Genomic DNA, 21538 nt, shown 5'->3' with positions numbered 1-21538 from the left:
ACCATTTATAATTTATTTCTGAGCGAGCGTAATGCAAACTTAAATTTTGTTTCGTTCAATGAAAAGAAGTCCAGATCGACTTTATTACCACCAATAACAACACTAGACAGGGGAGAATGTTTACCGTAGTTACAACGATGAAAATCTATTGCAAATGTTTCTGTATTCCTTGTACTTCTAGAAGGAAATTGTAAAACAATTTGTGCTAGCAACGCAGGGCAGTTAATAAGAGAATTCAATAAGTGGAATAAGAGTTTCAAGTCAGTTTCCACTCTACGACTACTTATTTTCATTATATCTGCAACCCTACGAATATCATCTAATGAATGGTCCTTCAAGGGCATTTTTAACTTGAACGCCAAAAATGTAAGAAATTTGTTTTGTACTCGTTCAATGTTAAGTGCAGGACTTTCATAGGTGGGTGACCAAATGGAACTGCAATAATCTAAGACTGATCTTACCAGGGTGAAATACAGCATTTTTATACATTCAATATTAGAGAAGTTCTTGGAAGTACGACAAATGAAGCCTAGCATTTTTGTTGCTTTGTTTATAAAATAATTATAATGTAGGTGAAAATTCAGTTTTTTATCCATCACTACTCCTAAATCAGTTATAAATTCGACACGTGTTGAAAGTTCTCCCGATATGTAGTAATCATAGTTTACAGGTGTATGTACTCGATAGTACGTCATACATTTACATTTATTCACGTTGAGTTTCATATCATTTTGTGAACACCATTCACTAAATCTGTTTGTAATACTAAGCAATCATCTGGTGTTTGAATTGTCTTAAACATTTTGAAATCATATGCAAAAAGTAAGATGTTAGTATATTTTAAGTTAACTCTGATATCATTAATAAAAATGTTGAAAAGAACCGGCCCTAGATGGCTTCCTTGTGGTACACCTGATAAAACATTAATTTCGTGAGATATGAATTCCTTGACTTTCACATATTGAGATCTGTTACTTACTAATATAGCTTATCAGCGATTCCAATAGTTTTCCACAAAATCCAATTGCTTTCAATTTCTCACATAAAATTGAATGGTTCACTGTGTCAAATGCTTTGGAAAAGCCAGTATAGATGACATCTACTTGATGTTTCTCCTCCAAAGCATTCAACACATACGGTGAAAATAACAGTAGGTTGAAAGTTGTTGATCTGCCTTTGGTAAAGCCATGTTGTTCATCTATAAGAACTTGATTAACTGAATCTTTGATTTTGTCACATACTGTGGACTCAAGCACTTTGGGTGTAGCACTGATAATACTTATTGGGCGATAATTCTGTATATTAGCTTTATCACCAGATTTATGAATAGGTGTTATGAAGCTTGATTTCCAATAAAGAGGAAATATACCAAATTTCAGAGAAGAGAAAAGCGCTAATAATGGTTTTGCAAGTGTAAATTGGCAGTTTCTCAATAAAATATTTGGTATTCCATCCGGACCAGGACCTTTATTAATGTTTAATTCCCCTAGCTTGGTTAGAATTGTTCCCAGACTAATGGTGCAGTTACTTATGTGGAGGGTATTATCGTAACTAATTTCTGGTATATTAGTCAGCTCATTAGGTTTATAAATAGATTGAAATTCTATAGCAAAATTATTTACAATATCATTACAATTTTCAAAATACTGATCACCCAAATACATATTTTCGGGCAGACCAGGATTTTTTCTTTTATTATTAATAAAATTCCAAAACTGTTTAAGGTTTCCTGTTGTATTTATATTTTATTCAGTGGTTCGTACAAAATTATCATAATTGTGTTTACTTAGTTCATTGCATTGTCTTTTAAGGTTGGAAAATATCAAAAAATCATCCCAATTTTGACTTTTTTTAAACCTCTTGTGTGCTATTTTCTTTTTTGTTAAGTATATTAAGTCACTTGAAAACCAATGAGGAAACTTTGATTTTCTAAATCGCACAACGTGAATAAAATTTTGCATACCATAAAACAGCACCTTGTAAAAATTATCAACTGCCTTATCTATGTCAGTTATATTACCCCATATTTCGTCCCAGTTTATTCCGGCCAAGTAATAATTTAAACCTATATAGTCTCCTTTTTCAAAATTGTATCTAAAACTATTAAAAGTTATTCTGCATGGACATTTTCAAAATTGACAACTATATTTAGAGCTGGGTGGTATGCATCACAAGGTAATAGTACATCATTTGACAATTCCACGGTGGCACTTTCATTTTCATTTGAAAAAATCAAATACAAAATACAGCCATAACAGTTTTTAATTGTGTTCATTTGAGAGAAATTATTAAGAGCAAAGTTATCTGCTATGGTTTGTGCCATATTACTTATAGTTATATTTGTGGAAGTGATACACACCCCCAACTCATCATTATACCAATCCACAATCCACATTATACACAACACATATTAGTCAATAATAAATAAAGGTACATCAAATACGATACCACATTAGACCAGGATAATTACACTAACTCCAAGTGACTTTAAATCCGATTTGAAATGTTTAAGTGAAAAAGTCAGCAGTACAATAATATGGCCTCTCACTTAGTGAAGGTTTCAGTGCTTTTTTAAAAACTATTGACCTATTTTTTTTCTGATTGATTCGGCCTTTATTTGATGAAGATCCATAGAAATTTCAAAAACTACAACTCACGATTTGATCTCCACAAACTTTGTGGAGATCAAATCGTGGAGATCGAATCGTGAGGTGTAGTTTTTGAAATTATTGAGCTATTAATTTTCCTTATCTCCATTATATATAGTAGAACCTTTTATTAGATTTGTGGTTGGAATAGGTAATATAATATTTTCAATCTGAAGAGTACTATATTTCGTTTGGTTGACTTTAAAGCTGTTAATATGTTTTCTGATTGGTTATGCGGTTTCCAATATGAATAAAGCTATTTACATGTAGCGATTATGTCGCCTTTCATGAAATTATCGAGAACGGAATGGCCTTTTACATTGCATGGATTCCAGGACATTTGAACATTGACGGCAATAAAAAAGCATTCCTAACATAACATAGCTATAAAACATTCCCTCATAGCGATAGAAGGCATCTACAATCATATGAATATAATAATAATAATAATATTTTATTTGAAATAGGAACATCCTAATTTACATACATTTATAATATTTGTAATTAGTAATAAAAGTACTTAATGCTAAACATAGATTGCTAAAATATAAAAATACATCTATAGTGTCGCAATCATCAGATATTGAAATATACACATATTATACTCATGTACTAGTACCCTCAGTAAACATGAGCAACACAACCCACTCACACACATGCCTTCCATAATTCATCTTTTTACATGTACAATGGTGAAATTCATTTAGACGAATTTAGAAAGTGTTTAGAGACGGTGAATTTTTCACTTCATTTGAGAGGTTATTGAAATCATTTAAGCCCTTGAAGAATAAGATTTTCATTGAGCTTACATTTCGAGTTTGTGCTATAAGGAAATTGTTCACGTTTTTTGTAGGATAAGTGTGGATCTTATTATTATATGTAATAAATGAACTAAGATAACTTGGGACTAACTTTTTTGTTATTTTATAAATGAACACCATTGTCGTGAAAAACAGGCGTTTATTTACAATATACCAGTTCAAAGTTCTTAACATCAGATCAATTGAAACATATTTATTGCATTGCAGAATGATTCTCATACCCCTATTTTGAAGTTTTGTAAAGTCATTAAACAGTTTTTGTCCAACAGGTAGAGTAAGCTAGCACAATAATCACAATAATCGTCCTATAGAATGGTAATTTTGGAAAAGAGATACATGTTATGGGATACTCTAGATAGAAAGAATAGCTTTTTTGATATTTTTTACAGATGTAATCGCTGTGACTTCTAAAACATAGTCTATCATCTATCATAAAACATAGATATTTAAATTCCTTAACCCATTCCAGATTTTCACCTTCTATTTTTAGGTGTAAATGTTGGTAGTTTTTTTTTTAATTTGTATTTTGTACTCATGATGATTGCCTTTGTTTTCTTTGAATTCAATTTAATCTTATTAGTTTTCAAAAATGATTTGAATGAGTTTAAAACATGGTTTAGTCTCGTTACTGTTTCAACTAGGTCAATACCATAACATGTTATTAAAGTATTGTCCTCAAAAAGGTTAAGGAAATCATAGCCTCTTACAAAATTGATATCATTCAGGTAAATAATGAATAGGAGAGGCCCCAAAACACTGCGAACAGAACACTGCTTAACTGTATCACATCTTTTTCGAATAGGATGTAGACAAAACTTATACTGTGATTGTGTACAAGTGGAAAACCTTAATCATTTGATTCTGGAATGCCCAATCGATTTGTTGTCCTGATATGGATTTATTCAAAAAATTCTTCAAAATTGGTGTGAAGTAGCATAAGAGCATAGGCTTTCATGGCTGGAGTCACGATTAGCGAATCGCGCCTCGATAGACAGTATTTTTGTTCTGGTGCGGGAAAAGTGTTTTCAATAGATTCATAACAAATCTAATCTATACATTATCACTAATAAATATCTTTGTAAGAAGTATAATCATAAAAATAGTTTCCCAATAACAGAATAAATATCGGATTTTCCGGAATCACTTTGAGTGAGAACGCCGTATGAATGGTTATAACAAAAAAATCGCCGAAGACTAGCAAATTGCTTTTTATTCTTATTCCGAGTTCGAATATGGAATTGAACAAAATAGTTGCTTTGCAGTGAAAAACAGGATTCGTCCTGTCTTTCACTGCAACGCAACTATTTTGTTTTATCTATTGTTTTACAATATATGCAAAAATAAATTTAGATAGGCAATATTGTGAAATTAATTTTTATATAGCTGAAAATTGTTTTATATACAGCTATAACAGTTAAACATATATTGTAAAATAATAGATAAGGCAAAATTGTAAAATTAATTTAGATTGGTATACCTGTATGGGTGGTACACCTGGATGGTTTACCTAAATGGGATATCTATATAGCATAATAGCGTTAGCTTCGTGTTAGTTTCCAGTTTAATCTTCCTCTTTGAAGATGATCACTTGGTGATCGAAACACGTGTCGAGGTGTTAAAAATAACGATTTGGTGTTGGAAAGAAAAACTCCAGTAATATTCATTACCACACCAAAGGTTCCAAATTGTGCATCATAAGTAAAAAAAGTATGTAAAAAATTTTAGATTTTGAAAATTTGAGATTTAAACTAGTATGTAGCCAGACAATGAACATTACATATAAAGATTTCAGTATCATATGTTAAGTAAAATTTAAATAGATAATGAAGTATAGGTACATATATACATTAAATTATTATTAAAACAGTGATATTTGGTTTCATTACAGATACAAATACCCTGGTGAACAATTAAAAACAATAAATGAAAAAACAATAAATGATAGCCAATAATGTCTCAAATAATTCCACATAACTATACAATTTATATTCTATTACTTTTTTTAAAATTCTTTGAGTGCTCTTTTGTATGGTATACAAAAGAGTATATACCAAAGAGTATATACAAAAGAGTATATACCATACAAAACTCGCCGAAGGCGAGTTTTGTATGGTATATGCGAGTTTATTAATAACCATTACATGAGAGTTGCATACGCTATTTTTTCTAAACCCGATAAATAATGAAAAACTATAAATATTTGTATTGAACACATTTACAGTAATTAACTCATATTTTTTTTAAAAACACAAACTTAATGGTATTATCATGGATATATGAAAACTATAAAGATTCTAATTATATTTATATTGAATATAACAACTGTAATTAATCTGATCTTTTAAAAATATTGGAGTCGATAGTATTCTTTCTATATCGCTATTTTCAGACATTTTGATAATATAGGTAGGTAATATGAAAACTGATTTTGACAAATAAAGCAATTAGTTACTTAGGTTAGAATCTAGGACAAACAAAGGAACAGGATTCTTGATTGAACAATTATGGGTTTCTATTGGTTGATAATCTGTATCGTTATGAAAAATCTGTATCATTATGAAACGGATTATGGTCATATAAGTGTATTGTTAGAGTACGGGTGTAGAAAAAAATAATTATGACGTACAATAATCAAAGTGTGGTTGAATAATGGCATTGTAAACTGTTACTTTGGACTGCATTGACAAATTTTGTGCTATTCTACTGAAAAAATATAGTTTTTTCGATATTTCTTTATGTATATATTCAAAGTGATTGTCAAAATTTAAAAAATTATCCAATTGAAAACCAAGGTATTTGACTGATGACACAACTTCAATTTTTTAGTTATCGATGTTGAGGTTTATATCATTGATATCTAGAGAACTGTATTCATATTTCGTGGTGAATATAATTGCTTTTTTTTGTTACGTTTAACTCCAATTTGTTAGTGCATAAATACTCATTTACCGCTCCTAAAATCCTATCCATTTTATGAATATAGCTCTATCTAAATTCATATCGCTACACATCATCAGCAAATAGGTTTATGAACTCAGATTCAATATCGTTCAAATATAAAACAAAAAGAAGTGGGCCCAGAACGCTACCTTGGAAAACACCTACATCAATCTCTTTTTCATTTGATAATGCATCTTTGAAACGGACTTTCTGTTTTCTATTGTTTAAATAATCACTGAACCATTCTAACACCTTTCCATCAATCCCATACTGAGCCAATTTCAACAACATAATTTCTATATCAATTGTCTCAAAAGCTCTTTTCAAGTATAAAAATACAGCAATAACATATTTCTGGTTATCCAAGTTAGTTTTAATATTACATATTGTGAGCTGTAATGCTGTTTCCCATGAGAAGTTTTTACGGAAACCCAATTGATTATCTATCAAAATTGAACTTTTAGTGAAGTGATGTAATAACTGATCATATACAGCAACTTCCAGAATTTTTTCAATTGGGGCCAAAGTATTAATGGGTCGAAATTCACTGGCTTTATTGGTGTTTGCTATTTTTGGAATAGGAATAACAGTATTGCTTTTCAATTTATATGGTATTTTTCCTTTATATAAAGGTGTATTAATTAAGTTTAGAATAATATGACCGATGGTTTCGAAGACCTCTTTGATCATTTTACAGTTCAGCGTTTAATATATGGAGAATTTATTGTCTAGGTTACTAACTATTTTCTGCAAATCTCTCATAGAGAGCATTTCGAAGTTTTCGAATTTACAATATAAATTATTGTTTACATTGTGCCAACTTTCAGTAATGCTAATACTTTGTATAATATCATTAATACTATGAACAAATTAACCCATAGCTTAAGTACTAATCCTTGGACTATGATGATTATTGAGAAAAATTGATATCCTTCAAATTTCTATTCATTTTATAAATAGCTTCATTCAGATTTCCATTATCAACTCCCAAATTACCTGGAAAAATAGATAAATTTACATGCGATGAAAAATGTTGATGTTATTCAGTTAGATAATGAGCATTTTCATAATACACATTAGAATATTCACTTGAAGTTAGACGTTTGAATTTGACAATTCGTTTTATTTTCAGTATAATAAAGTATCATCTTTGCAAACACGCTGGATATCCCAAGCTTGTGCCAAGCAACGAATGGGTAGAGCTGGACGAACTCAGCCGGGAATGTGTTTCAGGTTATATTCGAGACAGAGATACGAGAACATGGATGAGGAAAAAATCCCAGAAATTCTTCGAGTTTCTCTTGAAGTAAGTTACTTGATTATTATGATATAGTAATATGAATACTCTATTAACTCCTAAATACACAACTATACTACTAGAGAAAATAATACGTTTCATCTCCCTAATTGGGGCAAACTCAATAAAATCGATATTCTATAAAGGATTTGATAACCTGCAACAGAAATTTTACACATTGAATGTTACTGGAGTTTCATCCCAACACCAAACCGTTATTTTTAACACCTCGACACATGTTTCAATCACCAAGAGATCATCTCTAAGAGGAAGATTAAACTGATTAATCTTGATGATTGAAACACGTGTCGAGGTGTTCAGAATAATGATTTGGTGTTGGGAAGAAACTCCAGTAATATTCATTATTACACTAAAGGTTCCAAACAGTTCGTTACATATTGAACAAAATTTCATTGAATTGAAAGACTATTGATAGATCAATTAATAAAATATATTAACTCTTGTTCCACTAACATTTTTTTATTATTATTACTTTCTATTATTCATCAGTCATTTTTTCAAACATTTCCACGAACAAAATTTTAGTGAAACAAATAAAACATATTGTATAATCTGATACCAGTCAATTTGGTTTCTGTCATATTCGTATTTCATGCAGGATGGTTCATTAATTTACGTAACATTTTCATTATTTTAACTCATTTTGCCATTAAGTTTCATATCATTTTCATTATACCTCATAATACCCTTTACCTTACCTTCAATTACAAATCTTCATTAAGCAATCAAATCACAATTCAGTGGTGTATCATACTTGATATAAAATCTTTATTGAACTTATATAACTTTGTTACAAAATTATAGACCTGTTACCTTTGGAAGTTTTATTTCTCATTTTTCATGCTGATCTCCTTCCACGTAACAATGGCTAATCCATCAATTTATTAACACGATTTTAGACCAGGTGAATGAACATCAACCGTACTTTATAATTTTTATAATTATTTCATGAGATATATTAAAGCAGAACAGGGTCCTGTTGAAATTTTTGTGATTTGAGCAGGGCATTCGACTGTGTTAATTTCTCAATTCTCTTACATATACTGGGACAATATGATATTAGAGGTGTTGCAAATAATTGGCTTGTATCTGTTCTGAATAATCGGAGACAATATGTGTCAATTATTTCAGCCACTGAAAATGATACGAAACAGATCTCTGAAAGTCTGCTGGTGACAATGGGAATACTGTAGGATTCACTTCGAGACCAGTATTATTCATTTTGTATATCAATGCTTTCAGTAATTTAGTTACGGGGATGATATTAGTTTGCTTATATCTCACACAAATCCACAAGTTCTCATGGAAAAGTGTTCAGATTTATCATTCAATGTTTACAAAATCAAATTGAATACCAGTGTAAACCCAGTAAAGTGTTTGGGTCTATATATTGATGAGTCAATGAATTTCAGGACTCACCGAGAGAAGTTAACATCAAAATTGTACAGTTTGGATACATATTTAAAAATGAGACAGGTGTTACACAAGAATCAAGAGATCAGATTATATCATGCTCAAATTGTTAGTTTCTTAGGATATGCCAAATGTTCAGATTAGAAAGAAATTTGAGACAGAAATATAATTAGAAAATGTGTTGTTACTGGAATTGTGAGAAACCAAATAATAATAGCCTTTATCACCCAACAGCCATTTACAGGGTTAACTAAGTATGTTAAAAAAGTAATATAGGTACTTATAACTCTACACAGTTACAATCTGAGAAAATGAATAACAAAATAAAATAAAAAAAAACTATACCAGAAAATTAAAAATTTCTCATGAAAAACTGAGATGCAATTACAACAAGGGAATAAAAATTGATATCACATAAATTTGAAATTAAATTGGAAATAAATTTGAAATTGAAATTATTGCAAATGCTAAAGATAGGTGACTTGAGGTACAAATTGGTTCTGGCCAGTTGGCTGTAAAAAGTTTTTGTACTTCTAGTTCTAAAATGAGGCACACATAAATTTATAAGAGATAATACATACATAGCATCCACATTGTTATGCAGTAATTTATTTAGAAAAATTAAACCAGCAAATTTTCTGTGTAATTCAAGACCTCCAATATTGAATGTTATGGTAAGAGATTCGAATGGAAAACCTCTTATCAGCATAGATACCATAAGATTTGAAGTAAATAAACTTAAGAAAACGACATTAAACTTTTTTAATTAATGTATTATAGCAGTTGTGTTGTGGTATTGGCCGCGGTGGTAGTGCGCCTGGCACTGGTGCGCCCGACTCACGATCAGAAAAACGTGGGTTTGATTCCCGCCTCGACCAGATATTTTTCTCGAGAGAATTTATCTGGTTGAAGCTGGGATGATTCTGCAACCGTGTTAGGAATCACACGTTAAAAGTTGAGACCTTGTTAGTCCTTAACTCCCACAAGTTTCCCAACTTCTGAGAGTTGTTTGTATGGGGAACGGAAAACAGATTTTAAACAGTTGTAGAATGGAGACCATAGACCAGAGCCATATTCTAATTTTAACACTAAATAAGCTACATAAAGAGTAATTAGAGCAGATATATTTAAAAAAGATCTACAATTGCTAACTACAAAGCCATAAACTCTCAATGCTTCACTTACTTTCGATCTAATGTAACAATTGCATTTATTTTGAAATATTTCCAATTCCACATAACAAATCCGAGAATTCTATATGACTCCTTGATAATATTTAGCCAGTGTTTATTGACTTACAGTTTGTTTGAAAGATAACCCTTTATTTTTAACAATGTTTACTGTATGTATGTGGTGTGTTCGTGCGTGTGTGTGTGCTTGCGTGTTCGTGCTTGCGTGCGCATGCTTCCGTGCGCGCTTTATTAGTTTCAGTAATTTAACTGATCTTCATTTGACATGTTCGTGGTTAATGATACTAACAGTTTCACCAATAATCTCAAACAGTACAATATTTATAGTAGTTTTTTATAATACACACGCACGTAAACTCACACTCGCACCCCAGCACCCGCCTACTGACATTGTCACATCAAATGAAATTAATTTTGACTTTCTACTTTTCAGGAATTATGCTTACATACAAAAGTTTTAGCCCCCGAGGGAATGAATATTCATAATTTCCTGATGATGGCCCCTGATCCACCTTCTGCTAATTCGATCAAGGTGGCGATAGAGAATCTACAGTTCCTTGGCGCACTTGACAAAGAGGAGGATCTGACAATACTTGGTGGATATTTGGCCAAATTAACAATAGAACCTCATCTGGGAAAAATGTTGATTTATTCTGTAATATTCAGATGCATCGAACCTATTTTAACTTTAACTGCATCCATGACACATAAGTAAGATTATAAATTATACAATCATAATCATAATACCATAACTTTTTAGAGATCCCTTTCAATTACCAGCACAAGCAAATTTAAGAAGTAATGCTACTGAGAGAAGGCGTGAACTTACAGATGGTGTAATGAGTGATCATTTACTGTATTTGTCAGTGTTCCGAATGTGGCAGGTTAGTATTTCATAATATATATATATATATATATATATATATATATATATATATATATATATATAATCCGGCACTATTAAAAATCGTAAGGTGCTTGATTATTGGAATGTTCGGATTATTATTATAAATTTTAACCGAAGTATGCGCTTGTCCAGCCCTATCCCCTGAAGCCCCGACACATTCAGGAGGGCACGCCAGCATTATCAACCGACGATCATTGATCATTGGGTCCGAGAATTATGTGCCCTGAGCAAGTGCAGTGAGCCAAGAATGACAGCCTGCTGCATCTAGTAGAGTAGAGTAGAGAGGGCATTATTCCACCAAGGACTCCAATAATCAGAACAACCATCTTGACAGACTGGTCTGGATAGAGTCTGCGGAGTTCGAAGAGAAAATCTCGATATTTTATCCGTTTCTCTTCCTCTTTTTGGACGATATTCATCTCGCCAGGAGCTGAAAACTCCACGACAAATATCGTCTTGCTCTGGTGGTCGAGAAGGACTTCATCAGGCTTATTAGCTTGTATGAGCCTGAGGGTGGGGAACGAGTAGTTCCAATAAATTCGGGACTTCTCGTTCCCCACAACGGATTCAATATCCCCCCGAAGCGTAGGGCAATACCGGTGTCTCGTCAATACCGTAAGAGTGCCGTAGATGGTAATATAGCAATCTGAGGGCCGTCAGTTTTTTGGAAGTTGTAACGTATGATTTCTTCTGCTTCTGTCATTTTTTCCATGTCAAAAGATATTTTGAGAGCTAAATGATCAGATCCTAGGTCGGTGTTACCTCTACTTCTATAATATTTGATATAGTGTTATATTTGAATACATCTGGAGTTGTCTCGCTGTTGTTTGGCATAATAAATGTTGGAGGAGTTTCCCATTTTTGAAAAGGAATATTTTCCAGGAAGATATTGAGCAGTCTCTTCTTCATCCTATTGTTGACATTGAAATCTCCGATAATGATATATTTATAGAGACATGCTTTTTTAAAAATGGCCTCTTCAATACGAGCTGATGGATGTATGTACACTAAAAAAATGTGCAGTTTATCATCTAAGAAGGGGATTGTGAAGAGTATGCATTCATTTAAATGATTGTTTATGGCTGGAGGATTCGCGCGTCTGGCTTTTAGTCGGGGATGTGTTTCGACTAGAGTACCCCCTCTGGTCCGGTTATGTAATTGATTACTATATAGCTATATAACTGACCAGTCTCTGTATGATGTGTTTGAGTCATCTTTGGTCTTTGCTTTCACAAACAATGAGTAATCAATATTATCATTCTCAATATAGTTGAAAATGATGTGTTTTCTGTATGAGTAGCTGTTTATGTTGCAATATAGCAGATTAACTATTTTGGATGTGCTGGGTATTATTGTTGATTGGTTCTGTTGGAGAGATGGAGCCTTCAGATCCAAGATTGGTAAACACGGTGACCAGAAAAGACAGCTGTGGTATCTACATTGAAATTGTTTACAAATCTGTTTCATTTAGTTCTGTCTATTAGTGTTTATCGGGTTGTTCAGTTCATTGACATATGAGTTGATGATTAAGTCATGAACTGGTAGGGCTTGATGAATTCTGCAGTTTTTCTTGTCTTCTGGTATTTCATGAGATTTTTTTGTTGATAGATTTAATTTGTATATTAGGTACACTTGGAATCGGTGCGGTGGGTCTCATCGGGCATTTAAATGACCACATTTGATGTTCCTCGGAACCACATCCTGAACATTTCGGTGATAAGGTGGAGATACACTGGTTCTCTGGATGTAAACCCCGGCATTTGGGACATTTTGATTGGGTGTTACAGGTTTCTGTTGAATGAGAGGAGGAAAGGCATTTGTTGCAAGGTTTTAGAGTTGGAGGGGGAAGTTTACTTGCATAAACTGGATAGTATCGAAGTTTGTATTAGAATCCATCTTTCAGTAGGGTTTCAAATGTAGTGAGTGATCCACTGATGATTCTTATAAGTGATGTTGGTAATCCGGTTTGTCTGGAGATGATTGTTCTGCAAAATCTGTGCTCAAGTTCGTTGTTATTCAGATGGTTGCTTATATTTTCTTCGTTCTATGCCACATATAACAACAAAGTAGCTTTCTGTTTGTGAGGCTGATTTGGGGGCTGTAGAATTAGGTTGAGTTTATCTGAAATTGCTTATCTTCTTGAACAATACAAGTCTTTCAAGAGTATCTGTAACTATCTTCAAATCATTATTTGTTTTGAGAATGAATCCTTTCTGTGTTCTAATTATTTCATCAGTAACCTGAGGAAATAGTTTTTCCCGCATGTTACATGTTCTGGAAATACCCTGTATCTGCAGATAGAAAAGAAAGTGTGCTGGTATTTTTTATGGGTAATTTCTTTCATCAATGGTGAGAAGTTTTTGTATTGTTGGTTTTTTGGATTGGAATGAATTCTATTATCTGTTGTTTTCATGGATGTTGAGGGATTGGAATTAGTACAGTTGGGTGAACCCAACATAATTCGTTGGATTTCTTCTGGATTTAGATGACTTCGTTTGGAGGCACTTTCCAGGCGTCTTATTGGTTTTTGTTTATGCATCACTTTTCTCCATTGTCCATCATCCTGAATTTCCATTTCACTATAATATTCCTCTGTTTTGATATCCATAGTTTAGTTCTATATAATCACATGTACTAACTAGCAGGAGCAAAATAGGTGTTTACTCTTTGCTTGATAAATGTGAACTGAAACATTCAATTTTACAAAAAAATGAAAGTTTGTACACAAAAGTGTATGCATTACTACCCCTGTTTTCTATAGAAATAGAAAATGTGTGCAGAGGTATTTGAGGTACATGAAATTGCTTCAGTTGAATCACCAGTAGGAAAATCTGAAGTCAACCAGTTATGATTGGCTCACTCCAAGGCGTGTATTCACCCTTTGAAGCTTGATACCAAACAATTGTTGGACTAAGTAGGGATGAACTATGATGTCTAAGGCCTTCTCACAATTCACTGTCATTTGAATCATCATATGCAGAGACTCTGTCTGTCGGAAGACAGTGTTTGTCGCCTCTGCTTGGAAAATGATGAAACAGCAGAGCACATACTTTGTGCCTGCCCTGCTGGGGACCGAATCAGGTTTTTAGAGTTCGGCAGAGCCATATTCTTACCATCTGACCTGAAAGACCACTCACCATACAAACTAATTGGCTTTGTTAAAAAGCTGGGTTCGATTGGTCGAGTGTAAATAAGTGTGAGCCACAATAAACCCTTGCGGGTTGCGGTGGAGGGTCGAATAAACCCATTCACTTTTGACCTAACCTAACCAACCAGTTATGTGAAACCCACATTTTTTGCAACATTTTCAAAGAATGGAAAGTTTTTTACAAGACATTCCGTTGAAAAATATTTAAAACATGTTTTTATACATGGTAGCTTAAAACTTACTGGTACATTAAACTATTCTACAATATATTGTATATAACAATAGGTAATAACAAAACTTATCATATAAATGATAAAATCTAGTTAACCATGCAGATTTAAAAAACAATTGGATACAATACAACTTCTAGGAAAACAGAATATTGACATTTTATGTCAAAATTGAATTAGATAAATGATGAATTTTAGCAAAACAGGTAGATTTAGAGCACAATTAATACAATATTATTTCTAAACATGTTAATTATTAACATTTTATGAGAACAAGTTCAATAATGGTGAATGAATAACTTCCTGTTAGTCATTTGAAAAAATTATTTTTTGCATTTATTGACTTCCAAGTTTAATTTTTGTTATTTATTTTCTCTGTGCCAAAATTAATCATTTATCTAATAAGTTCTGTCATTTCCTGCTGTTATATAAAAAAGTATTGTAATATTTGTGGTATAAGCACCATATACATAGATTTTTCCATTGGATCACGATATATTGCCAACAAAATTAGATCATCTTGGTTCCAACACAAATCTATTGCACTTCTTTGAATTGTATCTCAGTAATCGCTGTCAATATTTGAAATATCTAGGCCATATGGCATGATTTTTATTTCAATAGTGGCGCTCCACAGAAAAATAATTTAACCCCACTTCTCTTCTCACTGCTATTTCAGTGACGTTGAAAATGTACTAGCAACATTCCTCAATTGCGAACTACTATAGAATGATAAAGACTGTTCAACAGATTGGTTTGAAAGAATTAAATTATCCCTCAACATACAGAAGTGTTATTATTTTAGTTATACATTGAAAACCAAATTTGTGGATTACAGTTATTCAATCAAACATAACGAGTTGAATCAATTTAAGCTTTTCAACTCACAAAATTGTATCAACAGCAAAAGAAATGCTGGGATTGATTTTCAGAAGCTGTATTTCAATAATGGGAAAAGTTTTACTGTTCTACTTCAGCCTTTCTCGACTTTTTTTTAGGCAGCTGGGAAAAAAAGCAAAATTTTCAAGGACTCCCTTGACAAGAAAAACACTAATAAATTTCGGATAATTCACTTTGGTATTACAAATGAAAAAAGTCGAAAAAATGTTTTTAGTGTATTAGACAGTAGAGGATGTCTTTTTATAGTTGTATGTGGTTGAGAATAGCGGTAAATGTTTCGGTGCTTCTTCTGATATATCCTTATGATATTACTTTATTTCTACCCAAAAATTTGATAAAGGGGATTCTTTCAAATTATATTTTTCAAAGAAAACAGAAAGATATACAGACAGATTACAAAAATACGGAACTCAGATCTCAGCTTTAATGAAATTCCATATTGAACTATGTCGACCAGCAACACTGTTTTTGATTTTTCTGGCATTTTTTCAGCAGCTAACGTTTCCCTATGAGTGAAGCAATGATGCCGGATAATAGATGGATTAATATTTTTCACATGCCATTGAAATTTTACTCGTGAACCAGACATAGTCTGGGCTCCATCAGTCTTAACTGCCACATATTTATTTCGCATAATTTTATGAGTGGATGTAAAATTAATACTTGAATATTGGTTTACCTGTAATGTACGGAGGCATTCAGAACAATAACTCCTCAATTATGCTCTCGTTGTGTTCGTAACGAACATATACAAACAAGATGATGCCACAAATGCATTGCTGAAGTCAACTGTCCCTGACAGAGAGACGAAGACACGTTCCCTAATGAAGACGCTATCTATGTGATCGTTTGGTGTAGGATTACGATTACTTTGTTTTTGGGTTCTATTTTCATACACTTGCCTTGCACTTAAAGCTGCGGTAACTCGTTTGCTGGTAGATCTTGAATCTTTGCTTTGCAACTTATCATCTTGGGGAACCACCTTCATTTTTGAGATATTCGTGGATTGGGCCTTCTGTCGATCTCATAGATGGCATCTTCGTAAAGGGAGATGTTATCACCTCTACATCTATACTATTACAAAAGTGAAAGTTTGTGAGGATGGATGTATGTATGTTGGTGTCTCTTTCACACCTAAACGACTGAACGGATTTAGATGAAACTTAACATAAATACAGCTTTTACATCAAAATAACATATAAGCTACGATTTACAAAGGTTCTGTGTAATTTTGGTCATGATATAACGATAAGTATTAAGTAAGTCACAAAAATTCTTGATCCGTGAGAGCTATCTTGGCGTGCGCTGTATAACTGTTGGAGTTAAAGCTTGTCAAATGTAGGAAGAGTTTTCTGAATTCCGTTATGGCTCCGCCCACTAGACCTGCATTCGTTAGAAGACAGTGACAGTGAGAGAGATATATTTCCCAATTCTCTTCCTAGATTTGACAAGCTGTACATGCAGATAATGTACCCTAAGACTGTTTATCTTGAATAGTTCTAAAAAAAAGTCAGCAATAGCATATATCTACCTCTTATGTAGTAGCCACTATATGCAAAAAAACTGAGTCATAAATACAATTGAATTGGACACTTTTTTTACAATGCAAAATTTAGAGTATCTGTTAAATTCTTATAAAAATTTATACAATTTTCGTTTTAAGTATTTAATATAGATGAACTTTGTCTTTTACACTAAGTAATTTGGACAAATCGTTTGAAAGTTATCACGATAAATTTAACTTGACGCAACGCAGTAAGGCATTACGCGTCACGTCTACTGTAAGATGACGGTAGACGATGTGCTGGGGTAGAGGGGCGGTTCGAGCAATGAAGCGCCATCGCCGAGAACGCGGGCAGACCCGTAAAGGTAGACGTCGTTGACGGTTGTGTTAGTTTTGCGAATTTCTTTATAGGTAACATAATTCGATTCTCGAAGCTATTCATTACTCAGTGCAGTTATATTTTTTCAGTTACTGTATTTTTGAAGTAAAAATATAAATAACTATCTGTTGCAAGCTCTTATATTAACGTACAGCCGAAACTACTGAACCTAGAATCTTGAAATATGTAGGTAGGTTCTTTTATAGCGTAAATAAGCATCAAGAAAGGCAGTCAGGAATTTCCACCTCCAGGGGGGAAAAATAGGGGTTCCAAGATTGTATTGAATTTCTTCAGTTCTAAAGTTGGAAATCTAAAGTTTTGGGTTAAAAAAATATTGTAACTATTTGTTTAAAATGGTCTGTCACGAAACTAATGTGACAAACTAAATTCTATGCGGGCAAAAACTAGTATGCAATAAAGTTTACATTATTGGTAACTTCGTTCTCTCATCTTATTGAGGATATTATAATCTGCTCGCGCTAACGTTTCAACATTTTTGGCATTTCATTATTTCTCTTCTTCGCTGTTCTATTCTGTGTGTTGACTTAGTTCTTTTTTCGCCATTCATATTTCAAAGTCGAAAATCTTTCATCAGCTTTGTCTAAACCGGAGTCATTTGGTTTCAACCAGATTTTCTATGTCACAATCACTCAAAAAACGTAATTTCGTATTTTTCTCATTCCGACTTATATCCATAGCAGCACCAAACTCAACATGCACTACTCATGTGAGACACGCGGACGTAATTGATGGACGCGGGCGGTACGGTAGGGAAAAAGGGACCGCGCCCCGATTGCACTTGATAGTCTCGCACCCTGCCTCCTTGCTTGGATCCCAGGTCATATGGAAATAGTGGGTAATGAGATTTCAGATAGATTGGCAAACACTAGAAGAAGTTTAATTGTATCCTTTAAAATGATTTATTACCAATTATCGGTCGGTAGCCGGTCGGTTCGACGTGGCTGCTTTGTTCACTTACTCAAATTGACCGCCGTGTTGGTCGCTGGTTCAAGCCCCAGGTTGAACAAGCGATTTTCACTTACTATATAATAATCTTGATTTGAAATAGGAAAATCATAATTTACATACATTTCTAATATTTTTGTTACAAATTTGTTACATATTGGAATTATTCAAAAAATATATGACAAACATTGGATGAATACATTCTAAAGTTGATCAATAAGATGAGCATGATAATATCTCAAGAAAGAAAATTGTATCTACAGGTAACAAACACATAATACATATCATACTTGTTCCGTCTTCACCTCCATTTTTTTTTTGTGTTCATATAATTAAGAGATATTGTGTTTGTCTGATTATTTTTTCCCATATTTTTTTTTCTCATTATCGTGAGAACGACTGTGCGTTCCATGTGCGGAGAAGGCTGGCTCGCAGAGAAGTGAACAGATGCCTTTTTGAATCGGTTGTCAACGGCTCGATAAGTGATCTACCTCGATAATAATAATTTCGCTCTACAAGTGCAAGACTTCGATAATAATAGTAATTCATATAAACACTTGTGTTTATGCCCAGTTTCCTCTCTAAGAAAAGGAATTCAATCAACGTTGGATCTGGATGCAGAACGATTCCAAGGTAGGAAAACACAGTCTCGTGTAATAAATTCTCATCATTATTCTCTGGCCATTGAAAGGCAACTTTATAAAACCGGTCAAACACTCTTTGAGATAGCGAACTCCTATTTTTTTACGGTCCATTTATCAAATACAAAACATGGTCCATTACGAACCGGATACTTTCGTTTCGTTGTGAAAGGAGTTTTTGTCTGCTTTTATATAGTTTTTCTCATATACTCAGACAAACACATCCATTTTCAGATTCTCATTTTCGATAATCAAATTATATCCAACTAGAGATTTTGAATTTTTTTTTATTGACCATCGTCTCGTTTAAAGATAGAAAAACAGAGTTGTTTTTATCTGTTCAGCTGCCGATCGTATAGAATCGTTTCGTACTCCAACGATTTGCTTTTGAACCCATTCGAATATTTTCTCTCCAAGAATATAATTCGCAGATTCTCTTCAACAAACATTTTCTATTTTGTTGAACGTATTCTACATACTCCACTCGGGAGTTTTATAGTGAATATATCTTATTTCAATTACAGTGACCGGCACAAAATATTTATTCGTGAGTGGTCGAATGCTCTGACAAAGATATATTTTTTTTTCTCATCAATTAGTTCCGGTTGATTACTGATATTTTCATATACGGGGTATTATCAGAATACAATACTATTCGTACTTCATCGAATATCGTTTTGGTATTTTAGAAAAATTTATTCAATTGATTGTTGAAATGTCGAATGCAAACAAAATAAAACAGTTTCAAGATTTACAACAAATGTCCATAGATCGCATGGGTGATTTAGTTGTAATAGCCGAAATGGCTCAAACTAATTCAGATTTACACAACCAATTCAAAGCTCGGTATTCTCATTGTGGGAGTATCTATGAAGAATTTGAAAAATATAATTCAACCCTCGTTCCACTTCTCATTTCGCCTGAAACTTATGACAACGAAGAAATGAAAAAGTTGTCAAAGAGTTTTTATCAGAACTATTATACAGTTAAATCAATTTATTCCCAGTTATTTGAATCAGGTAACACTGTAAATTCTCATACTCCAACTAAGAGTAATGTCAAGTTGCCAAAAATAGATCTTGTCAAATTTGACGGAAATCCTAGAATGTGGAAAACTTTTGTAGACCTGTTCAATAGTGTAGTGCATGAAAATTCCACTTTAACGAATATAGAAAAATTAAATTATTTGACAACATCTCTTTCTGGTTCACCATTAATTACCGTTAAAGCTATTCCCGCAACTGATGCAAATTATATTGTTGCATATAACACTCTCCTCAAAAAGTATGAGAATCAAAGGGTATTAGCTAATGCTCATTATAACGAATTAGAAAATGCTTTGAAAATTCCAGAAAACAATAAAACCTCAAATAATCTTCGAATACTTCTAGATACTTTCACAGAAAATATCGCAGCATTAAAAAATCTCGGTTTTCCAACAGAGCAATGGAGTTTTAGATAGATAGATAGATAGATTTATTGATCTCTTCGAATCATTTACATGACATGAGATAAGTCTAATAACCGTGTTCGGTTGCGAATCAGGATAAAATTACAATATATCTTAATAAAAAACGAAAAATACACCTAAAAATACTAACAATACAATAATACAATACATATTTTTTAAAAGTTCGTACATGTAGAGTTGGGAATAAAATGCCTGGTGCTATGTAGGGGATGAGAATATGTTATTTCATTTTAGTAATTGTTCAGTAAACTCTGTTAGGTAATAAAAACAATTGTCAATCAAAAATGATTTCAAGGTGGATTTGAATTTGCCTATATTTTCATTTGCTTTTATTTCATCTGGTAGCAGGTTATAGAAATATCCTCCTGCATAGAGTGGAGATTTTTTCAGGTGCAGACGGTTGAATTTGCTTAAGTGGACATTGTTTTTGTTTCGAGTGTTGTATTGGTGGACATCACTATTTTTTGAAACTTATTTTTGTGCTGGTGGGTATAATTTAATAGCTTGTAGAGGTAAATGCTTGTACAAGTCATCAAGCTATTTGTCCTAAAAGTCTCTCTACATGATTCCCTATAGTCCAAGTTGAATATCAGGCGAATAAATCGCTTTTGCAGAATGAATACTCTCGTTATCTCGGTCGCCCTGCCCCTCACGATTATGTTGCAGCTGATCGCTGAGTAGACTAAGGCATAGTATAAGTTAATCAGCTGACATCGGTAAAAATTCGATTTCAGACTATTCATCGCGAAGTAAAGTTTATTCAATTTTTTACATAGGCCGTCAATTTGTTTGTTGAAGTTCAATTTATGATCAAGTTCTATTCCAAGAAATTTGGTGCATTTGGATGAGTAAATTATAGTGTTAGTGCTAGTTAATAGTTTTAAATTGTTTTCATTCTTCAGCGGTGCAGTAAATTCGATCATCACAGTTTTTTTCTCGTTTATAATAAGATGGTTTCTTTTGCACCATTGTGCGAAGTTACTCATGACTGCTTGTGTTGACATTTCCGGCTCAGATAGGCCATCAGCTGCAACTATAATTGTTGTGTCGTCTGCGTAAATG

At 32.8% G+C, this 21538-nt stretch overlaps 1 protein-coding gene across 4 annotated transcripts in view; it reads left to right on the top strand.

Moving 5' to 3' along the window:
* The window catches only part of LOC111509500 (3'-5' RNA helicase YTHDC2), a 68379-nt gene that overhangs the window by 20282 nt on the left and 26559 nt on the right, over positions 1-21538 (top strand). For all 4 annotated transcript variants that reach the window (XM_074185791.1, XM_074185811.1, XM_074185806.1 and 1 more), the window contains exons 4-6: positions 7542-7715; positions 10764-11041; positions 11091-11214. In XM_074185791.1, coding sequence (XP_074041892.1) covers positions 7542-7715; positions 10764-11041; positions 11091-11214 — 576 coding nt within the window. The remainder of the gene's footprint in view (positions 1-7541; positions 7716-10763; positions 11042-11090; positions 11215-21538) is intronic.

This window comes from Leptinotarsa decemlineata, unplaced genomic scaffold (assembly GCF_025532065.1).
Source record: "Leptinotarsa decemlineata unplaced genomic scaffold, Ldec_3_MD MMD2_P_RNA_scaffold_2, whole genome shotgun sequence".
NCBI classification, from domain to species: domain Eukaryota; kingdom Metazoa; phylum Arthropoda; class Insecta; order Coleoptera; family Chrysomelidae; genus Leptinotarsa; species Leptinotarsa decemlineata.
The sequence above is the reverse complement of the archived record's forward strand: the minus strand, read 5'-3'. Positions and strand labels throughout refer to the sequence as shown.